This window comes from Nymphaea colorata, chromosome 1 (assembly GCF_008831285.2).
Source record: "Nymphaea colorata isolate Beijing-Zhang1983 chromosome 1, ASM883128v2, whole genome shotgun sequence".
In the NCBI taxonomy this organism is placed as follows: Eukaryota; Viridiplantae; Streptophyta; class Magnoliopsida; order Nymphaeales; family Nymphaeaceae; genus Nymphaea; species Nymphaea colorata.
Genome location: NC_045138.2, coordinates 25,511,616 through 25,531,328, shown reverse-complemented (window position 1 = coordinate 25,531,328; position 19,713 = coordinate 25,511,616). Strand labels below are relative to the sequence as shown.

The following is a 19,713-nucleotide window of genomic DNA, read 5'->3' as shown; positions in this document are numbered from 1 at the left end:
ACTGGAACCGAGCCGCTAGATGTTTGGGGGAAACACCACTGTCACGTCGCTGTTTGGGTTCCTGAATGGTTCATAGTTTGGAATTAATTTGCAGCTTTCGCATATAGTCTCATCAACTAACAGCACATTACTTTAAATGTCCTACAGTAGTCAACATTGCTATGTATTTGAAACCATTTAAGCACATTACAATGTTATTTTAGAGGCATTCTCTACCTGTCTTTGTCAAATAAATATATCTGAAAAAAGTTGCATTTAGACCTCATTTAGCTGTACTTAACAGTAGGAAGCTGCTGCCCATGAGACTGTAGAGCACCAGTAGAGGAAGCAACGACTTTGGAAGAAGGCACTGTCAGACAGCTCGCTAATTGCAGACAATTCATAAAACTACCTTTAGTAGTTCTTGAGCAGGTGCGGTGACAACATCAAAGTACAGTTGTTAGTCAGTTCTGCAAATTATTAGATATGATGGAAAAGTCGTCGAGGTTAGTGTGCATCCATCAGCAAGTCAGGGTTCGGCTGATGTTCATTAGCTAAGGCCTTCTCTAGTTTGAGCTCTATAAATACCGAATGCTTGCCACCTCGCAGGAACACTACCCTTGTAAGAGCATAAGACTTCTCAGCCTGTGTTCTGTAAAAGATTCGTTTACTTCTCAAGTTTTCCAGAATGAAACTCACCTTCCTCATCCTCCTCACTCTTGCAGTTTCCTTCTGCAGCGCATCTGATCCAAGCCAGTTACAAGACTTTTGTGTTGCTGACAACCAGAGCCCAAGTACTTTTTCACTCTTGGTGCATGCATATGCACACACACGTACTTGAGAAGACATGCACACACATAGATGCACATACATACAGCACATTTTAATGTTTCACATTCATATAGGTCATGAACGTTCAGTACCATAATGACCATGTATTATTGTCTAAAACCAGACTTGTAAGTGTACATATCTTAACTTTATAGATGATCACTGCCATATTATTTTGTTACTCGACATGCTTATACTGATTCTTAAACTTTGATTCCTGATTAATTTCATTGTCAAATGCGTGCAGTTGTTGTGAATGGCAAAGTGTGCAAGAACCCTAAGGACGCCATGCCTGGAGATTTCTTCTTCCATGGGCTGGACAAGCCTGGCAACACTAAGAATGCGGTTGGCTCCAATGTGACCCAGGTCAATGTTGAACAAATCCCGGGACTCAACACTCTGGGCATTTCTGCGGTTCGCATTGACTACGCTCCATGGGGCCAGAACCCACCTCACACGCACCCTCGCGCAACCGAGATCTTGGTCGTGTTGGAAGGCACTCTATACGTTGGGTTTGTGACTAGTAATCAGGACAACAACCGACTGTTCGCGAAGACATTGTACAAGGGAGATGTGTTTGTGTTTCCAGAGGGTTTGATCCACTTTCAGCTGAACATAGGAGACAAGAACGCGGTGGCACTGGCTGCACTGAGCAGCCAGAACCCAGGTGTGATCACTATTGCTAAATCGGTGTTTGGGTCCAACCCACCCATCTCGGCAGACCTCCTTGCCAGGGCTTTCCAAGTCGATAAGAAAGTCATCGAAAAGTTGCAGGCTCCATTCAATTAGATGACCAGAAAGTGTGACATGTATGCCTCTTTGGCAACTACTAAATAAGTCAAACACCCTCATATAATATAATATAATAATGGATCATATTTCTATCATCTTCTTTATGTATGCATGTGACACGTATGGTTCCTTGGCAACTGCTAAATAAATCAAACGCCTCCCTCTCCATCTCCCTCTCTATGTTATTAAATAAATTTGACATCTTCTCTACCAGTTGGCTTAATTAAATCAACCTTTTTTAATGCCAGTGAAAGAACTCACTGGGGAAATGCATCATTAATGCACATATTGGTGATCTTGCATGGCCATGCCAAAGTGGATTTATGAGACTTCATGTTGCTTTAGCTACAAAGTTGGCGATTATATAATCACTCCATTCTTAAGAAATGACGAATTTGAAGGATAGTCTAAAGAGAGGGGACATCGACATGCAACTTCAAGAACAGTGGGGACATCACTCCAAGGTACTGAAAGTAGGTCAGATGTTCTTGAAAAAAGGTAGAGACTTTGGCCTTCTTATTAAACGGTACAATGATAATACTCTTCCTGCTCATCTACATCACTTAAGATGAATTATAATATTCTAAGAGCTATGCAGCGATAATATAAGTCAAACGGATGAAAAGACACTTTGTAAATTATTGTATGATATATTTTATAAAGCTCAAAAGATTAGCATAGTGGTGCTTGTCTAGAGAGGCAGTGACTGCTTGAATTTTATCGAGTGTGGGTGGTGATTAAGAGTGTGCGGGCGTGCAAGTTAAAGATCTTAGATCAAGTGTCAACCGTGTGGTTCAGTTATTTATTATTTAAAACTTTGTCAAGTGTAAAGGTAAGGCAAGAAATCTTAAAAATTGAGAAGTAAAATATGGACGTGCTTGATGGAGGAGATTTTTTATCTTACTGCAGAATTCATATGAGAGAAATTGTCCACTCGTCTTTAATTTTTTTTTCCACAAAATTGGCGACTAACACAAGTCTTCACCTCGAGCCTAAACCACTTGTAAAAGAAGCAGGCGAAAATTGTTCTTAAAATTGCCAAAAAGTTTACTTGTATACTATCAAAATGGCTTTTCAATTATGTGTTTTGTTAAATTCAAAACCAAACTTCTATGCCATACTATCCAAATGGCTTTTTGATAAAGTGTGTTACTAATTTTGAAAATTACAAAAAATGCTTACTGTTTGCATAAATATCAAATCACTACTCAACTTGAGAGAAATTATCAAAGATCTAGCCTCTTACTAAATAGGTAAGATGATAAAAATTTCAATACAAAATTAAATAGAAGACGAATTTAAATCGTTCTGTTCATAGCTTTGGCGCCTTGCAAGCCGATTTTATTTCTACTTGTTTATTTTGTTCCAACTATTAAGTTTTATTAAACAGTTTTGTAGATGTTTTTGAAGAAAATCTTTCGACCTTTCACAGCAGCACATTGTCTCATGCATTACATCCGACAATGTCGAATGGTGTGACGTTATTTATGTGCGCCCCATGCAATTGATCAAACAAAATAAATGGAAGAAAAAACGAAAGATTTCAGCACCTAATTCTAAACTAGTTCAAGCGCAACATATTTTGTTTAAAGATTTAAGAAGCAAGATCGTGTCATTGCCTCAACGAGTCATGGTGACGTTCGCGTAAAAGGCACAACAGTTTTTGTTGTTGATCATCTCCCTCTCTAGATTCCGCACACAGAGACGCTCTCCTGTGGGTTCGTTCCCCAGTCTCCGAATCCCTCTCCCGCTCCCGCTCCCGCTCCCGCTCCCGCTCCCTCTTCCTCTCTCCCTTTCTCCTTCTCTCCCTCACACACGCTCAGAGGCCGGTAAAGGGTGTTTCCCGGTAAGTCTCTTCTTGCGCTCCGGCCGGAGAATGGCCTGTTCGACCAGTCTCCGAGTCTACGGAACGGAAAGGTTCTGTGTCTTTTAGGGTTAAATTTTCGCCGAATTACACTCTGTACTAATAGTATGCATTGGTTGTCTAATTGTTTGCTTAAACCATGTATATTAATCCGTTGCCTTCGTTTGATTCTTAGGGCCTTTTCGTCCTTGCTTGGTTTTGATCAGCGGAGCTGCAGCTTAAGTTGTTTCAAGTGGGATGACGATACGTTCTTAGGAGTTGGCTTGTTTATGCAGGTGAGTGCCTTCTCCCTTCGCCATTCCCGTTCTTCGCTCTTCTCCTTTATCCGGTTGTGTTATGTTTAGCTTTAGGGGTTTTGCTGTGTTTTTTCCCTTCCTTTGGTTGCTTGCGCGGTTTTGTTTGTAATTCTTTCGATTTTGCTACTTCTTTAGCACAAATTTTCTTTTTTGGGTATGCTATGCTTCGTGTATGTGGGCTCATTTTTGCTTGGTTATCAAAAATGGATTTTCCCGACTTGCGTAGTTATGCTTGGTTATTAATTGATTTTCACGAGCTTGTCCGGAATGTTGTCTTTATGAACTGCGCGGTCATGCTGAAGGAGTGTTTTTGATGGACTTCAAAGGCTGTTCCTTTGCTCATATGCTATGTTCTCTGCTGAAAACGGTCTGCTTTCTATGTTCTCTTGATGGTTTTTCCTCCCTTTTTCTCATGTTTCCTTAACAGCTTTTGGATGTTTATTTAGGCATTCAGAAATTGAATGCTCTTCGCCCTCTTCGCCTGATGCTTGTTTTAATGCCCAGCGGCATGTCAGGCTGTTTAAGCTTGTGCTATCTTTGTGTTGATGCTTGCATTAGGTTCTTCTTTTACTTTGATCTTTTTCTTTCCCTGAAAATGGAATTCTAAGATTTAGTGCTTGCACCTTGGGTGCTCGGCGATTTTATGCTTAAGACTTTGGTCACATGCTATTTCAATGGAATTTCATATTACTAGTACGTGGGGTCTTAAACAGGAAAACGAATTTTTAAATGCTTGGAATTTGAATGTAAATTACTTCATATTTGGTGGTGTACTACAAATACTGGTGCTTTTAGTGACATCTTTTGGGGCTTCATTAATTGAAGGTTTTATAACAAAAAGATTTGCCGTAATTAAGTATAGGATATTTGCCCATCCATTTTACGTACTTTACCCTTGTTCATCCTTCTGCTTCTTTGGCTGTTTAAATTTAGTCATGGAACAAGCTGAAGGGCAAATGGAGCGGAGCAGTCTAAAATGGAGCGACCAACAACTTGATTATTTAATTGCATGTATGTTAGAACAAGCACGTATTCCAGGGATGAAGTCAGGAGGGGCATTGAAAGGAAAGGCAATGAGGGCAGTAGAAAAGAAGATGATTAAGAGGTTCGGGCAGGATTATAATTTAGAAAAGATTAAAAATAAGCTGAAGCGAGCCAAACCAAACATGCACATCTGCAGAGAGATGTTGAAGACTGATGGATTTGCTTGGAATGATAGAAAGAAGCAGATTGAGGTGGATGATGCTATTTGGAAAAGTTACGTTCAGGTAAATTTCGAACTTCTCTTTTGACATGAGCTGAGTAGTGTAATATAAAGCTTTAGAGTGTTGTCTATTCGGTGATGTTGTTTTACACATACGGCCGGACTATCTTTTTTTCTTTTTCTTTTTTTTTTTCTAGAAATATCCTTCAAGACGACCATACAGAAATGCTGATAAGTGGAAGTACTACAAAGAATTTTCAGAAATATTTGAAGATGCCACTGCAGCGGATGAGCATGGAGAGCATGGAGCCATAGTAGCACATGAGACACCATGTGACTCAAACAATGATGATCAATGTGAGACATCCCCTCACATTTTTAAATTTGTTTCCCTTGATTCAATCACATGTTGGAATAACTGAGGTCTTCCAAAACATGGAAATGCACGGGTTTTCCTTCTAATGCTTACAGGTCTCATTCTTGGCAATTTCTAGGATTTTTTTAGATGCCGATAGCAAATTATGAGATTATGTTTTGCTGCTAGCCTGCTACTTTTCTCATGAAACATTGGCCAACATTTGCACAAATTTTTACATTATAAAAGAAACACAAAATAAGAAATGTGCATACAAGGAGGATTTTTTCAAAAGGAAAATATCATGTTAATATTGTGGTAACTATTTTCTGCAATTTTTTGGAGATATTGTAATATTGTGTCGATATTATTGGTTGGCTTCAAAATGTTGATAATGTCCAAAGAGTTTTTACTTGTGACTATTGGTTAAGGATGGGGTTTCAACTTTCAATAGCAAATTAGGGTAAGTTTTTCCACTGCTTTGGTTTTAAACCTGAGAAGGGATTTTGGATGCTTTGAGAAATTTTAGGAATTATGGGGGTTTAATGCAATCAGACCTCGTGTTAATGATATGCAAAATGCTTGCATTTTACTGGTTACTTGGAATTATTTCATTTGTCTTTACATGAATTGATGGTTTTCAGAGTAATGAAGGAGTTTTGCTATATTTATGGCTCTTCCAACCAATTGGAATGTTTAGGAACAAAACATTTTGTTTATTTAACTAAGTGGTCACATTTTCCCCAGTAGGTGATTCTCAAGTACTTATAGGTGTCCTATCCCTATGTCATTTACATTTTATGTTTAGTTGCCATACTTATTGTGCTTCGGTTGTTTGAAACTTTGGAAATTAGCTATGGAACAAGATGAAGGACAATGTGAGAGAGACAGTAGCCTTACATGGAGTAGTCATCAGGTTGATTATCTAATTGAGTGTATGTTAGAGCAAGCACGCATACCTGGAATGAAGGCAGGCGGAGGATTGAAACTAAATGCTATGATGGCTGTAGCTGTGAAGATGATGGAGAGATTTGGTCCAGAATATAATTTAGACAAGATTAAAAACAAGTTGAAACGTGCAAGGCCAAATTTGCGCGTTTGCAAAGAGTTGTTAAACACTGCGGGGTTCTCCTGGAACAGTGAGAAAAAATGTATTGAAGTAGATGATGCAGTATGGAGAGAGTACATTAAGGTAAATTTATTTAGATGTCTCCTTTATCAAAATAGTGGTGATATAGTATCACAGAATATATATATATATATGCTGATTTGTGTTTTAAATTCATACTGGCTGGCCTGGATTCTTCCTTCTACCTTCTATCTTTGGCTATGCAGGCATATCCATCAAGGCGTCCATACAGAAATCCTGATAAATGGAAATACTATGAACAATTGTCAGAGATATATGATGAATCAAGTACAGTAAGCGAGGGTAGGGATGCAATGGCAATTGGGACACTGTGTGAAGCAGAAAATGATGATCAATGTGAGTCCACTTGTCCTGGTGCTAGATTGAGCAGCATATGTGTGTAGGTTGTCTATTGTTGTTGCCCAAATTCCTTGCTAGTGATTATGATTTTAGACTTGCATATGTAATTTTAGATTATTTATCGCTGGGATATGAGATTTCCGGTGACATGCTTAGGTTTTAATTGCAATCTCGACATGTTAGTGCAACTAGGTTTTCATGTTAATGCTTGTGTTCTGTTCTACAAGTAGGGTTCTGGTGCATGATGCTTACATGTGAGAATAGTTGTGGTTTTTCTTACATTATTATGCTTGGGGTTTTAATAACGTGTGGAACGTAAAATCCTGGTGTTTTAGTACAAATGCAATCTCAACTTGGAACGTGCTAGTGCCTTTTGTGAATTTCAGTGACATATTGTAGGATGTTGACGGGTCTCCTATCTGTTTCTTTATCAAATTTTCTCATATGTTTACTTATCTGTGTATTGGTGCTCATAATTAATTGTTGTTTGTTGATTGTTTAATTTAGATACACAAGATGAGGGACAATCAGATAGGAATGGTACCCTCAAATGGAGTGATTATCAGGTTGAGTATCTAATTACATGTATGCTAGAACAAGCACGTACACCAGGCATGAAGCTGGGAGGGAAATTAAGAGGCAAGGCTATGCGGGAAGTAGAAAGAAAGATGATTGAGAGATTTGGGCCAGAGTATAACTTAGAAAAGATTAAAAATAAGTTGAAGCGTGCCAGACCTAACATGCACATCTGCAAAGAGATTTTAAATACTAATGGCTTCTCGTGGAACAAAGAAAGGAAGCAGATTCAGGTTGATGATGCTGTGTGGAGTGACTATATTCAGGTAAGTTCAAACATTTCTTATCGGAACAAGCGGTGAACCGAGTACTGTTGTGTATTTTGGTTACTGTTTCTTATGCTAGTGGGTGGTCTGTATCCTTGGCAGAGATACCCTTCAAGGCGACAGTACAGAGATGCTGATAAGTGGAAGTACTTTGAAGAATTTTTAGAGATATTTGAGGAGCCCACCACAGTAGTCATGGAGTCACATGAAGCAAACAACAGTGGTCAGTGTGAGACTCTGCCTCCTCCTCCACAGTCTGTTGACGAAATGACTTCATATACATCCTTAGCACAAGATGAAAACCCAGTCCAAAGCCTACCCCCAAATGAGCCATCTTTTGGCACTAAACCCGAAGCGAAGGAGTCCAGCGATCTCCCACCTACTGGTCACATGCAGATATCGGAGATGTTAGGGAACCTTTGCCAATGTGTCAAATCTTTTATAGATGCGTCGTCCTTGAACCTCATCAATAAATGTGGGCAGATCTTGAAGGAAATGCATGGGAAAGGGGAGATTAATGATGACTTTTTTATGAAGTCTTTGGATTTATTTGAAGACAGCAACAAGGCAGCCATTTTTTTGAATCTGCAACCAAATATGAGGGTTGGATGGCTATCCAAGAAAATCGGCCAACTATAGGTGCTTCTCTTCTAACTCTTTCTTTGGTTGCAAGTTTTGTAACACCGCAACATTTTTCATGTGTTTGTATGAATTCTGCGAGTATCAGTACAGATTCTTCCTCTTAGTTACTCCGTAGACACATTCACGTAGCTTCATCGTACATTCGTTGTCTTGTTAGGCTTTTTTTTCTTCTTCTAGTCGTTTTTTCTTCGACGCAATTGATTTGTAACTATATAATGTATTAGTTTTCTGCTAACACTTGGACATGATGTCCAATTGTAATGGGAGTGAATGCAGGAGGATGTATGCATACTGAAGTCATGGTGAGATCATTCTTCTTTAGAATCTCCACTTTTACCTTCCTTCTCCCACCCATCTTGCTGAAGAAGTATTTTATTTTCTTGAGGAATCAAGGGCATACATAATTGTGCATGCACTATGACTAAATCTATGTCGCATGATGCCCATGACTTAGAAAACCAATTGCAAAGTGTAAGTCCTGCAATATCACGTAATGGATGAAATCCATCAAATTTTTTTGTTTTTTAAATCATAGGGACCCCTTCAAGAGGAAAACTTCGTGTGAGCCCGAGCCACCAACTCTGATGATTGGGTTTTTCTTTCTTTTTTTTTTTAGTTAGCGGACCAACAAATAATTTCTTTATCAAGTTTTCTCCAGTTTTCTTTAAATCGGTTCAGGAATTGAATCGGTTGTCAACCAGCCAAAAATATTTAAAAATTTATTTAAAGAACGAACGGTTAAAATATTGAGACAATTACAATCAAAAGTTAAAATATATTAAAAAATAATTAAAATGTTAACTATAAGTGACACCCTTGAATCGGCCACGGAACTCACGGACTCTATTAAAATCGGCTGATTTTGGCCGATCCAGGTAACACTGGCTTTTCTTTGCAAGGTGTTAAAGCCGCCTATTTATCGCCAATCTCCTTAATCCGGAAATATTGGCTGCGTATTAGCTGTACCCTACCGATATTCCGGCATTCGCAAAATGAAACGACGGTAGCCAATACATGGGCTTGAAAAAATAATTTTTTTTTCAAATTTTTTGAATATTATAATTAATTTTAAATAGAAAAATATAAATCACCCAAAAACGAGCCGCTGCGTAACCACGATATGCGTCTCTTTCAAAGATCCCCAGATGAAAACCAAAACTCTCAACATTGCTGAAAGTCTTCTATTGGTGAGTATGCAATTAATACTAAATATAATATCTAAAACTCTTGTCTATAGGTTAGGTAGTCGATAATTATAAACCAAACTTATTGACCAATTGAAGAAGTTCTCCAATGCAAAATTTCTGGAACTTGTTGGACTAGGTCTTTAATTTCTTCCATCACCCGTATCCACCTGGAAGACAGAGACATTTGAACGGATAAACCACAAGGAAACATTCAGACTCCTCCAAGAACATAATACTCTTATACCATCTTTAGAACACCTCGCCAAGTCAAAGCAGATATGGACAAGGGTGTCTATTTTTCCTTGTAAAAGCTGATGTCAAGCTTAGTGATGGCTGACGAATTAGCTGGTACACCAACTACCACTCTTCTGCTATTTCAGGAAAATCTTCATCGTTTTTTTTTTTTTTCAAAATATTTGAGTTAGAAATTTTATTACCACCATTTATCTGGACCCAGTTGAGCGCGCTTAAGTCCAGTACTGCATATCATGGAAATTAAAATTCTATCGAAGTCGGGGTTCGGTGAACTTTTTTCTTGAACGTGTTTGATTTCGTCGCCGCTGCTTACTTCCTCCTTCCATGGAGCAGTTAGACCTGGCTTTTTTTCTTGTTTGATAAACGTGAGGAAGAAGAAATCCACAGTGTCACAGCCATCCACTGAATTGCAACAGACTTGGGAAAAAATTCTTGATTATGGAAAGTTGGGGCCACCCTTCAGACTCTTAGGTACTCAGCAAGGTTTTGGTGAGGTTCAGGCCAGCATTAAGAGTGCGCCCTTACTTGGGCAGCCCAATTGGTAACTGTTCCTGACCTGGTTGCAGAAGCCAGTAAGGCTTCGTCTGTGGCCTGTGAAGAGCCCAAGTAAACAACCGTTTGACTGGTCTGGAGTCAAAGGGTGTTCAGGATTTTTCCAGCCATCTCCGGGCCCCATCTAATACCTTGCTGAGTACCTAAGAGCCCCTGCACTTGGCCCAGTTTGCAGCACTAAAATCTCTAAAAGATTTTTGCAGTTGATAGATGGACCTATAGATGGTCTCCAACCTTCAAAGGTTCAGATAGAAAGAAGAAAGAAAAGGACTCGAAGAAACCACCCTGATAACGCGTTACCGGAAACTGCTGGATCACCAGAGTCCTCATGCATTAAGAGCAGATCCAGTCTACGAATCCCATTGATCCACTTGGCCCATGGGTGAAGCTACCAAGTCACGTACGTAAGCTTTAGTTAAACTAATAAAACATTAAACTTTCTCCCCTCTCTCTCTCTTACTATATATATATATATATATATATATATAACAAAACAATGCGGCAGAGTGGACTTGGTGATATCTGCGACTGTTTAATATTTAAAAGAATTAGGAAAATAATGAAGTTTGAATTGGTGCAAGCACCATCTCTGAGTGGTGTTGGTCATAAGCGAAGATGATTTAATTGCGTGTCCAAAATTCAAAGAAGTTGAATATTGTGTCTCAATCAGCAAGGCAAGGATTGATGACTTATTCCTTGTCCTAATATTATAACGTAAGATAAGTGTGCTAAATCTTTGTCTGCAACACTATAAAAGCCGATGCATCGCACCATCTTCCAGCATCCTCAGAGAGTTTCAGCCTTAAGAGTTGCATACAATACACAGGTTGCATTTCTCAAGGCTAGCCTTCAAGATGAAGCTCACATACCTCATCCTCTTTTCTCTTGTAGCTGCCTTCTCCCATGCTTCTGATCCTAGCCAGCTCCAAGACTTCTGTGTTGCTGACCGTAACAGCCCAAGTGCGTACTTTTCTTCTTTATACTTGTGTGAGTGTGTGTGTGGGGGTGTGAGCCTTGCCGTATATTCATGGGAATTATAGTCTTTTTATGTGTCTAATATTCAATGTTCGTAATGTTCTTATGTGATTCATGTTCAATTACCTCATTGTCTGCTGCAGTTGTTGTGAATGGCAAGGTGTGCAAGAACCCAATGATGGCTAAGCCGGAAGATTTCTTCTTCTCTGGGCTGGACAAGCCTGGCAACACATCGAACCCACTAGGCTCGATGGTGACCGCGGTCAACGTTCAACAAATCCCTGGACTGAATACGCTGGGCATCTCCCTGGCTCGGATTGACTTTGCTCCATGGGGACTGAACCCACCTCACACCCACCCTCGCGGAACCGAGATCCTGGTGGTGCTGGAAGGCTGCCTATACGTGGGGTTCGTGACCAGCAACCCGGAGAACCGGCTGTTTACGAAGAAGTTGTACAAGGGAGACGTGTTTGTGTTCCCACAGGGGCTGATCCACTTCCAGCAAAACATAGGGGAAGAAGGTGCTGTGGCCATTGCTGGGCTGAGCAGCCAGAACCCTGGCGTCGTAACAATTGCTAATGCTGTGTTCGGGGCGAAGCCACCCATCTCGGATGACCTTCTTGCCAAGGCCTTCCAGGTTGACAAGAAGGTGATTGATGAGCTGCAATCTGCCTTCTGGATGGACAACAACAACTAAGAAGGACTTGGTGCATGGGGACTTATTAATGTAAGATTAATAAATGCGTGTGACATGTATGCCTATTGTGGCAATTTATTATGAATAAAGAAAGTCATGCCCTTTTATTGTGTGACAACTGAGGATCAAAAACTCCCTGAACTAAAGGTTCTGTTTGCCTGTGTTCAAAGAATCAGACATGCCCATCATAGAATCGGTGTTTTCTCTTCTAACAACAACAGGTGGAAAAAAAAAATGGTTGGAAATGCGTTTGAAGGCAGGACTAAGCTTCCCTCCTGCTTTCCAGAATTTCTGAAGAGGCTCATTCAATTTAGAGTTGTTGATGGAAGCCAAGGGTAGTCAGAAAATTTTTCATGACAGAGCCAAATTATAGTTTCAAAATTTTAACAAGTGTTGAAATATAACTTTTCAGAATTTAAGGCCCCTGTCAGTCCCCCTAATCATTCTAGAGTATTGAGATCCTTTTTTATTCCCGATTTGATCGCTACTATAGTCTTGATTTTTTTTAGTACTGCCTTGATGTTATTGTTTGCTCTCGTAGCAGTGTTGTTGTCTCGGTGATGGTTTTTTTGTATATGTGTGCAACTCCTTTGTTTTGAATAATAAGGTTGGGGAGACCTTCTTCCCCTGCGGGCTTGAATCGGAACCAAGTCTTGAGGTGATCTCTCTCTTTAATGATCAAATAAAGTACCTATAAGTAATAGACATGTATACATCATTATTTCAAATGGTTTGTTGTGGACATGTAGGCCTTCCTTGGCAATCTTTGAATAATGTGCCATACCATTTATTTTGGTGTATTGGCAAGGCTATGTTATCATGCTTATTTGGAAGGAAAAAAAAAAGCAAGATTGTGACTCATTAATCTGAATTTAACTGTGCCCAACACTCCAAGTATCATAGTTTCTAAGAAAACATAAGTGTTGAAAGATCGCCAAGCGAACATGTTACTCGGCTCGACTGGTTTAACCTAGTGGATTAAACTAGTTTTATCCAAAACTCTTTCTCTCAAAACTCATTTGACGGGGCCGAAACCTTGTACGGCTCGGCCAAAAATTGGTGATAGATAGTAATCTTGATACTAATGGTTGTTTCTCTGGAGTAATTGTTGTTCGTTAATATAACAACCATACTGGGTGCTCATTATACGTTGAAGTTTGCAAATAAAAAGTAGTTAAATAGTCCAAATTCTGCTTTTGATGAATGTACATGAGCAAATATAACTTGGTCAAAGTTTTATTTGATGCTCATTTAACTTATTCTTGAGTTACATAAGTGATCAGATTACTATTCAACCATTTTACATTTAAATGATGAGTTATATATTGTTTTTCTTTCAAAAACAATATGGTTAACAAAACCTAGCCTAAGCTACAGAGTTGACCTACCGATTTTAGAGACGGTAATAGACAAGTCGAATCCTGAGTCTCGAGATTCAGAAACTAATTTGGATAAAATGATAAAGAAAAGCCTTACAATATCATGGAAAAACAAGAGCAAGATCAAGTAAAAAATTATTTCTAACACTAGAACGAGTATATACCTTGCATGGTTTGGATGTCCTATAGGTAACGGCGCTTAGGAACAGAAACATTGACATAATATGCTATGAATCTGTCACAAAAATTAGAATAGGATTGTACGGTTTGCATTCAAATGCAGCGAAAATTCTCTAGCAGAATCCGATGCATCAGGGTAATTTGCATGACTTCTTCTTTTGCATTGAGAGCCTGTTTGATTTCCCTGAATTTTACTGTAGATCGCAGATAAATGTCTGTGTCCGTGTTTCTAAATTTTATCCTTCACCCATCATACGCAGGTATCAAACACAAAGTTGATGGACCCAAAATGAGGATTTTTATTCGCGGATAAAAGTCGTACCTGAAGACAAAATTTCTGGAACTTGTTGGACCAGGAACCCTTGTCCACATGGAACACAGAGACATTTGAACGAATAAACCCCAAGGAAACATTCAGGCTTGCCCAAGAACATAATACTCTTTAGAACACCCCACCAAGTCAAAGTAGATATGGACAATGGTGTCTATTTTTCCTAGTAAAAGCTGATGTCAAGCTTAGTGATGGCTAACGAAGTAGCTGATACACGAACTACCACTCTTTTGCTATTCCAAGGAAATCGTCGTCGCTTTCTCTTTTTTCCCAAAGATTTGAGTTAGAAATTTTATTACCACCATTTGTCTGGACCTAGACTAGCGCGCCTAAGTCCTGTATTGCATGTCCTGGTGATTAAGTTTCCATAGAAGTCGGGGTTCGGTGAACTTTTTTCTTGAAAACGTGTTTGATTTCGTTGCCGCTGCTTACTTCCTCCTTGCATGGAGCAGTTAGACCTGGCTTTGTTCTTGTTTGATAAACGTGAGGAAGAAGAAATCCACAGTGTCACAGCCATCCACTTAATTGCACCACTTGGCAAAAAATTCTTGATTTATGGATATTTAATTTGTGCGAGACCCATCAATGTTCTGGTTCGTAGGGGTGGTTCGTAGGGGTGAACAACAAATTAGTTTAATGGCGAGTTTATGAGTCGTTCAAATAATTATTCCAATGAGTTTGTTGAGCCTTAATCGAGTTGAGCTTAAGCTCAACGATGAATATCAATTCCATTCAAACGAGTTTGTCGAGCCTTAATCGAGTCGAGTTCGAACTCAATACGTAACTGCTGAGTCGAGTTCGAGTTGATTGAATCAATTCTATTCAAACGAGTTTGTCGAGCTTTAATCGAGTTGAGCTCGAGCTCAACACGTAAATGCTGAGTCGAGTTTGAGCTGACTGAACTCGGGCTCGACTCAGCTCAGTTCGTATTCACCCCTATTGGTGAGGTTCAGGCCAGCATTAAGAGCACGCCTTTACTTGGGCAACCAATTGGTAACTATTCCTGAGCTGGTCACAAAAGTCAATATGGCACATATTACTTGGTTTGCATTTGGCAGTGCAGAGTGCATATTTTAGTAACTTTTAAAATAGAACATTCTTTCTAGTTTTTTTTTTCTTCTATTTTTTGTTTTATCTTCACTTTTTTTTTTTGGTGAACTGGAAGTATTTTCAACGTGCACATATAGCCAAGTTCGCATTTTGAAAGGAGCCCAAGTCTAACGCCAAAGGGTGTTCTTGATTTTTCCAGGCATCTCAGGCCCTATCCAGGCATGTTGGCACTTGGGCCCTTGGCCCAGTTTGCAGCAATAAAACTCTTAAGATTTTTGCAGTTGATATGTGGAGCTATAATTGGTCTCCGCCGTTCAAAGATTGACGTGGACTTGCACAAGCCACCCTGATAACGCGTGACCGGAAACAGCCGGAGGACCAGAGTTCTAATACATTAAGACTTAAGAGCAGATAAAGAGTCTACGAATCCCATTAATTCATTCGGTCCATGGGTGAAGCTACCAATTCACGTACGTAAGCTTTAGACAAACTAATAAAACTTCAAACTTTCTCCTCTCACTTTCTCTCTCTCTGTAAACAAAACAATGCTGCAGAGTGGACTTGGTGATATCTGCTACTGTTTAATATTTAATAAGATTAGGAAAATGTAGAAGTTTGAATTGGTGCAAGCACCGTCTCAGAGTGGTTTAACTGGTCATAAGTGAAGGTGATTTAATCGCGAGTCCAAAATTCAAGGAAGTTGATGTTGTGAATCAATCAGCAAGGCAAGGATTGATGACTTATTCCACATCCTAATATTCTAACGTAAGATAACTGAGCTAAGTCTTCTCTACAACACTATAAATGCCGGTGCATGGCACCATCTTCCAGCATCCTCAGAGAACAAAAGAGAGTTTCAGCCTTAAGAGTTGCATACAATACACAGGTTGCATTTCTCAAGGCTAGCCTTCAAGATGAAGCTCACATACCTCATCCTCTTTTCTCTTATAGCTGCCTTCTCCCATGCTTCTGATCCTAGCCAGCTCCAAGATTTCTGTGTCGCTGACCATCATAGCCCAAGTGCGTAATGTTCTTTATACTTGTGTGTGTGTGTGTGTGCGTGTGAGCCTTGGCTTATGTTCATGGGAATTATAGTCTTTTCAACATGCTATTTTTATGTGTCTAATATTCATACTAAAGAATAACCAAGCCATATTTAGTGATATGTTCATAATGTTCGTATGTCATTCATGTTCAATTACCTCATTGTCTGCTGCAGTTGTGGTGAATGGCAAGGTGTGCAAGAACCCAATGATGGCAAAGCCGGAAGATTTCTTCTTCTATGGCCTGGACAAGCCTGGCAACACATCTAACCCACTGGGCTCCATGGTGACTGCCGTCAATGTTCAAAAAATCCCTGGGCTCAACACTCTGGGCATCTCCCTGGCTCGCGTGGACTTCGCTCCAAAGGGACTGAACCCACCTCACATCCACCCTCGTGGAACCGAGATCCTGGTGGTGCTGGAAGGCTGCCTCTACGTGGGGTTCGTGACCAGCAACCCGGAGAACCGGCTGTTCACCAAGAAGTTGTACAAGGGAGACGTGTTTGTGTTCCCACAGGGGCTGATCCACTTCCAGCAAAACATAGGGGAAGAAGATGCTGTGGCCATTGCTGCCCTGAGCAGCCAGAACCCTGGTGCCATCATAATTGCTAATGATGTGTTCGGGGCGAAGCCATCCATCTCGGATGACCTTCTTGCCAAGGCCTTCCAGGTTGACAAGAAGGTTATTGATGAGCTGCAGTCTGCCTTGTGGATAGACAACCGCAACTAAGAAGGACTTGGTGGTGCATGGGAATTTATTAATGTAAGATTAATAAATGCGGGTGACATGTATGCCTATTTTGGCAATTTATTATGAATAAAGTCATGCCCTTTTATTGTGTGACACTGAGGAATCAAAAACTCCCTGAACTAAAGGTTCTGTCTGCCCGTGTTCAAAGAATCAGAAATGGCCAGCATAGAATCGGCGTTTTCTCTTCTAACAACAAGTGAACAAAAAAAAATGGTTGGAAATGTGTTTGAAGGCAGGACTAGGCTTCCCTCCTGCTTTCCAAAATTTCTGAAGAGGCTCATTCAATTCAGAGTTGTTGATGGAAGCCAATGGTAGTCAGAAAATTTGTCATGAAAAAACCGAATTATAGGTTCAAAATTTTAACAACTGTTGAAATATAACTTTTCAAAATTTAAGGCACCTGTCAGTCCCCCTAGTCATTCTTTACAACTCCGTCGTTTTGAATAATAAGGTTGGGGAGACCTTCTTCCCCTGCAGGCTTGAATCGGAACCAAGTATTGAGGTGATCTCTCTCTTCAATGATCAAATAAGTACCTATAAGTAATAGACATGTATATATACATCATTATCTCAAATGGTTTGTTTTAGACATATAGGCCTTCTCTGGCAATCTTTGAATAATGTGCCATACCATTTATTTTGGTGTATTGGCAAGGCTATGTTATCATACTTATTTGGTAGAAAAAAAAAAGCAAGATTGTGACTAGTTAATTTGAATTTATTTGTGCTAAGTGTGGGCATCGGGTCGGGCTGCCGCTAGGCCTGGGCCAGGATTTTTTGGGCCCGGGCTGGGCCTGGGCTCAATAGGCCGGCCCGGCCAGTTTAAGCTTAAAATATATATATATTTTAATTTTTTGTTTTAAAAATGGCAATTTATTATTAATAAATATATTTTATATTTAAAAAATTATTTTATGATTAAAAAATTATTTTTTTTATTTTTAAACGGGCCAGGCCTAGCCGAAACCCGGGCTATCAGGCCGAGTCCGGGCCGGATCGTGTCGGCCTTTATGCCCACCGTTAATTTGTGCCCAACACTCCAAGTATCATAGTTTCTAAGAAAACGTAAATGTTGAATGATCGCCAAGCGAACATGTTGACTTGGCTCGACTTGGCCCCCTATCAGGTCAACTTAATGGATTTAATTAGTTTTATCCAAAACTCTTTCTCCCAAAACTCATTTGACGGGGCCGAAACCTTAGACGGCTCTGCCAAAAATTGGTGATATATAGTAATCTTGATACTAGAGGTTGTTTCTCTGGAGTAATTGTTGTTCGTTAATATAACAATCATACTGGGTGCTCATTATACGTTGAAGTTTGCAAATAAAAAGTGGTTAAATAGTCCAAATTCTGCTTTTGATGAATGTACATGAGCAAATATAACTTGGTCAAAGTTTTATTAGAAGCTCATTTAACTTATTCTTGAGTTACATAAGTGATCAGATTACTATTCAAACTTTTTACATTTAAATGATGAGTTATATATTGCTTTTCTTTCAAAAACAATATGGTTAACAAAACCTAGCCTAAACTACAGAGTTGACCTACCGATTTTAGAGACGGTAATAGACAATTCGAATCCTCAGTCTCGAGATTCAGAGACTAATTTGGATAAAATGATAAAGAAAAGCCTTACAATATCATGGAAAAACAAGAGCAAGATCAAGTAAAAAATTATTTGTAACACTAGAACGAGTATATACCTCGCATGATTTGGATGTCCTGTAGGTAACGGCGCTTAGGAATAAAAAAACTGACATAATATTTTATGAATCTGTCACAAAAAATAGAACAGGATTGTACGGCTTTTCCTTTTGCATTCAAATGCAGGGAAAATTCTCTAGCAGAATCCGATGGATCAGGGTAATTTGCGTGGCTTCTTCTTTTGCAATGAGAGCCTGTTTGATTGCCCTGAATTTTACTGTAGATCGCAGATAAATGTCTGTGTCCGTGTTTCTAAATTTTATCCTTTCACCCATCATACGCAGGTATCATACACAAAGTTGATGGACCCAAAATGAGGATTTTTATTCGCAGATAAAAGTCGAACCTGTAGACAAAATTTCTGGAACTCGTTGGACCAGGAACCCTTGTCTACATGGAAGACAGAGACATTTGAACGGATAAACCCCAAAGAAAACATGCAGGCGTGTCCAAGAACATAATACTCTTTAGAACACCCCACCAAGTCAAAGTAGATATGGACAATGGTGTCTATTTTTCCTAGTAAAAGCTGATGTCAAGCTTAGTGATGGCTAACGAATTAGCTGATACACCAACTACCACTCTTTTGCTATTCCAAGGAGGTCTGCTCGTCGCTTTCTCTTTTTTCCCAAAGATTTGAGTTAGAAATTTTATTACCACCATTTGTCTGGACCTAGAGTAGCGCGCCTAAGTCCAGTACTGCTGCCTTAGACTTGGGCTCCTTTCAAAATGCGAACTTGGCTATATGTGCAGTATGGTTAATGATAAAAATACTTCCATTCACAAAAAAAAATGTAAAGATAAAACAAAAAATGGAAAAAATAAAAAAAACTAAAAAGAATGTTCTATTTTAAAAGTTACAAAAATATGCACTCTGCACTCCCAAATGCAAACCAAGTTATATGTGCCATATTGACTTTTGTGACTAGCTCAGGAATAGTTATCAATTGGTTGCCCAAGTAAAGGCGTACTTTTAATGCTGGCCTGAACCTCACCGATAGGGGTGAATACGAGCTGAGGTGAGTCGAGCATGAGTTCAGTCAGCTCAAACTTGACTCAGCAGTTACGTGTTGAGCTTGAGCTCGACTCGATTAAGGCTCGACAAACTCGTTTGAATAGAATTGATTCAATCAGTTTGAACTCGACTCAGCAGTTACGTGTTGAGCTCAAACTCGACTCGATTCATCGTTGAGCTCAAGCTCAACTCGATTAAGGCTCGACAAACTCATTTCAATAATTACTTGAAACGACTCAAACTCGAGTTCAACTCATTAAACTAATTTGTTGTTCACCCCTACTCACCAGAACATTGA

At 39.5% G+C, this 19,713-nt stretch overlaps 4 protein-coding genes across 5 annotated transcripts; all 4 read left to right on the top strand.

Annotated features, from left to right (window-relative positions):
- The first annotated feature begins 590 nt into the window (after nucleotides 1–590).
- Nucleotides 591–1,697, top strand: LOC116246367 (germin-like protein subfamily 1 member 13). The gene is made up of 2 exons (XM_031618223.2): nucleotides 591–773; nucleotides 1,058–1,697. Exons 1-2 carry the CDS (start codon nucleotides 668–670, stop codon nucleotides 1,597–1,599), a joined length of 648 nt encoding a protein of 215 aa, XP_031474083.1. The 5' UTR covers nucleotides 591–667; the 3' UTR covers nucleotides 1,600–1,697.
- A 1,592-nt stretch (nucleotides 1,698–3,289) lies between these two features.
- LOC116246427 (uncharacterized) lies at nucleotides 3,290–8,590 on the top strand. 2 transcript variants are annotated; one of them, XM_031618295.2, is made up of 8 exons: nucleotides 3,290–3,448; nucleotides 3,642–3,741; nucleotides 4,696–5,030; nucleotides 5,164–5,323; nucleotides 6,176–6,513; nucleotides 6,657–6,807; nucleotides 7,318–7,652; nucleotides 7,755–8,590. In XM_031618295.2, the coding sequence occupies exons 3-8, from the start codon at nucleotides 4,698–4,700 to the stop codon at nucleotides 8,289–8,291; spliced, it is 1,854 nt and encodes a 617-aa protein (XP_031474155.1). In that variant the 5' UTR covers nucleotides 3,290–3,448; nucleotides 3,642–3,741; nucleotides 4,696–4,697; the 3' UTR covers nucleotides 8,292–8,590. The 2 variants fall into 2 exon arrangements, with proteins under 2 accessions (XP_031474155.1, XP_031474156.1); XM_031618296.2 differs by lacking the exon at nucleotides 3,290–3,448 and adding an exon at nucleotides 3,501–3,519 and having other exon boundaries at nucleotides 3,673–3,741.
- A 2,468-nt stretch (nucleotides 8,591–11,058) lies between these two features.
- On the top strand, nucleotides 11,059–12,091 carry LOC116246421 (putative germin-like protein 2-1). The gene is made up of 2 exons (XM_031618289.2): nucleotides 11,059–11,248; nucleotides 11,407–12,091. The coding sequence occupies exons 1-2, from the start codon at nucleotides 11,143–11,145 to the stop codon at nucleotides 11,958–11,960; spliced, it is 660 nt and encodes a 219-aa protein (XP_031474149.1). The 5' UTR covers nucleotides 11,059–11,142; the 3' UTR covers nucleotides 11,961–12,091.
- A 3,656-nt stretch (nucleotides 12,092–15,747) lies between these two features.
- Nucleotides 15,748–16,780, top strand: LOC116247377 (putative germin-like protein 2-1). The gene is made up of 2 exons (XM_031619553.1): nucleotides 15,748–15,920; nucleotides 16,120–16,780. Exons 1-2 carry the CDS (start codon nucleotides 15,815–15,817, stop codon nucleotides 16,671–16,673), a joined length of 660 nt encoding a protein of 219 aa, XP_031475413.1. The 5' UTR covers nucleotides 15,748–15,814; the 3' UTR covers nucleotides 16,674–16,780.
- The last annotated feature ends 2,933 nt before the right edge of the window (nucleotides 16,781–19,713 follow it).

Coding starts and splice junctions, on each gene's coding strand:
- LOC116246427 (XM_031618295.2), top strand. CDS start 4,698: ATGGAACAAGCTGAAGGGCAAATGGAGCGGAGCAGTCTAAAATGGAGC. Junction 6,808..7,317: donor AGCAGAAAATGATGATCAAT/GTGAGTCCACTT, acceptor TGTTTAATTTAG/ATACACAAGATGAGGGACAA. Junction 7,653..7,754: donor TGTGGAGTGACTATATTCAG/GTAAGTTCAAAC, acceptor TATCCTTGGCAG/AGATACCCTTCAAGGCGACA.
- LOC116247377 (XM_031619553.1), top strand. CDS start 15,815: ATGAAGCTCACATACCTCATCCTCTTTTCTCTTATAGCTGCCTTCTCC. Junction 15,921..16,119: donor CGCTGACCATCATAGCCCAA/GTGCGTAATGTT, acceptor TGTCTGCTGCAG/TTGTGGTGAATGGCAAGGTG.
- LOC116246421 (XM_031618289.2), top strand. CDS start 11,143: ATGAAGCTCACATACCTCATCCTCTTTTCTCTTGTAGCTGCCTTCTCC. Junction 11,249..11,406: donor TGCTGACCGTAACAGCCCAA/GTGCGTACTTTT, acceptor TGTCTGCTGCAG/TTGTTGTGAATGGCAAGGTG.
- LOC116246367 (XM_031618223.2), top strand. CDS start 668: ATGAAACTCACCTTCCTCATCCTCCTCACTCTTGCAGTTTCCTTCTGC. Junction 774..1,057: donor TGCTGACAACCAGAGCCCAA/GTACTTTTTCAC, acceptor AAATGCGTGCAG/TTGTTGTGAATGGCAAAGTG.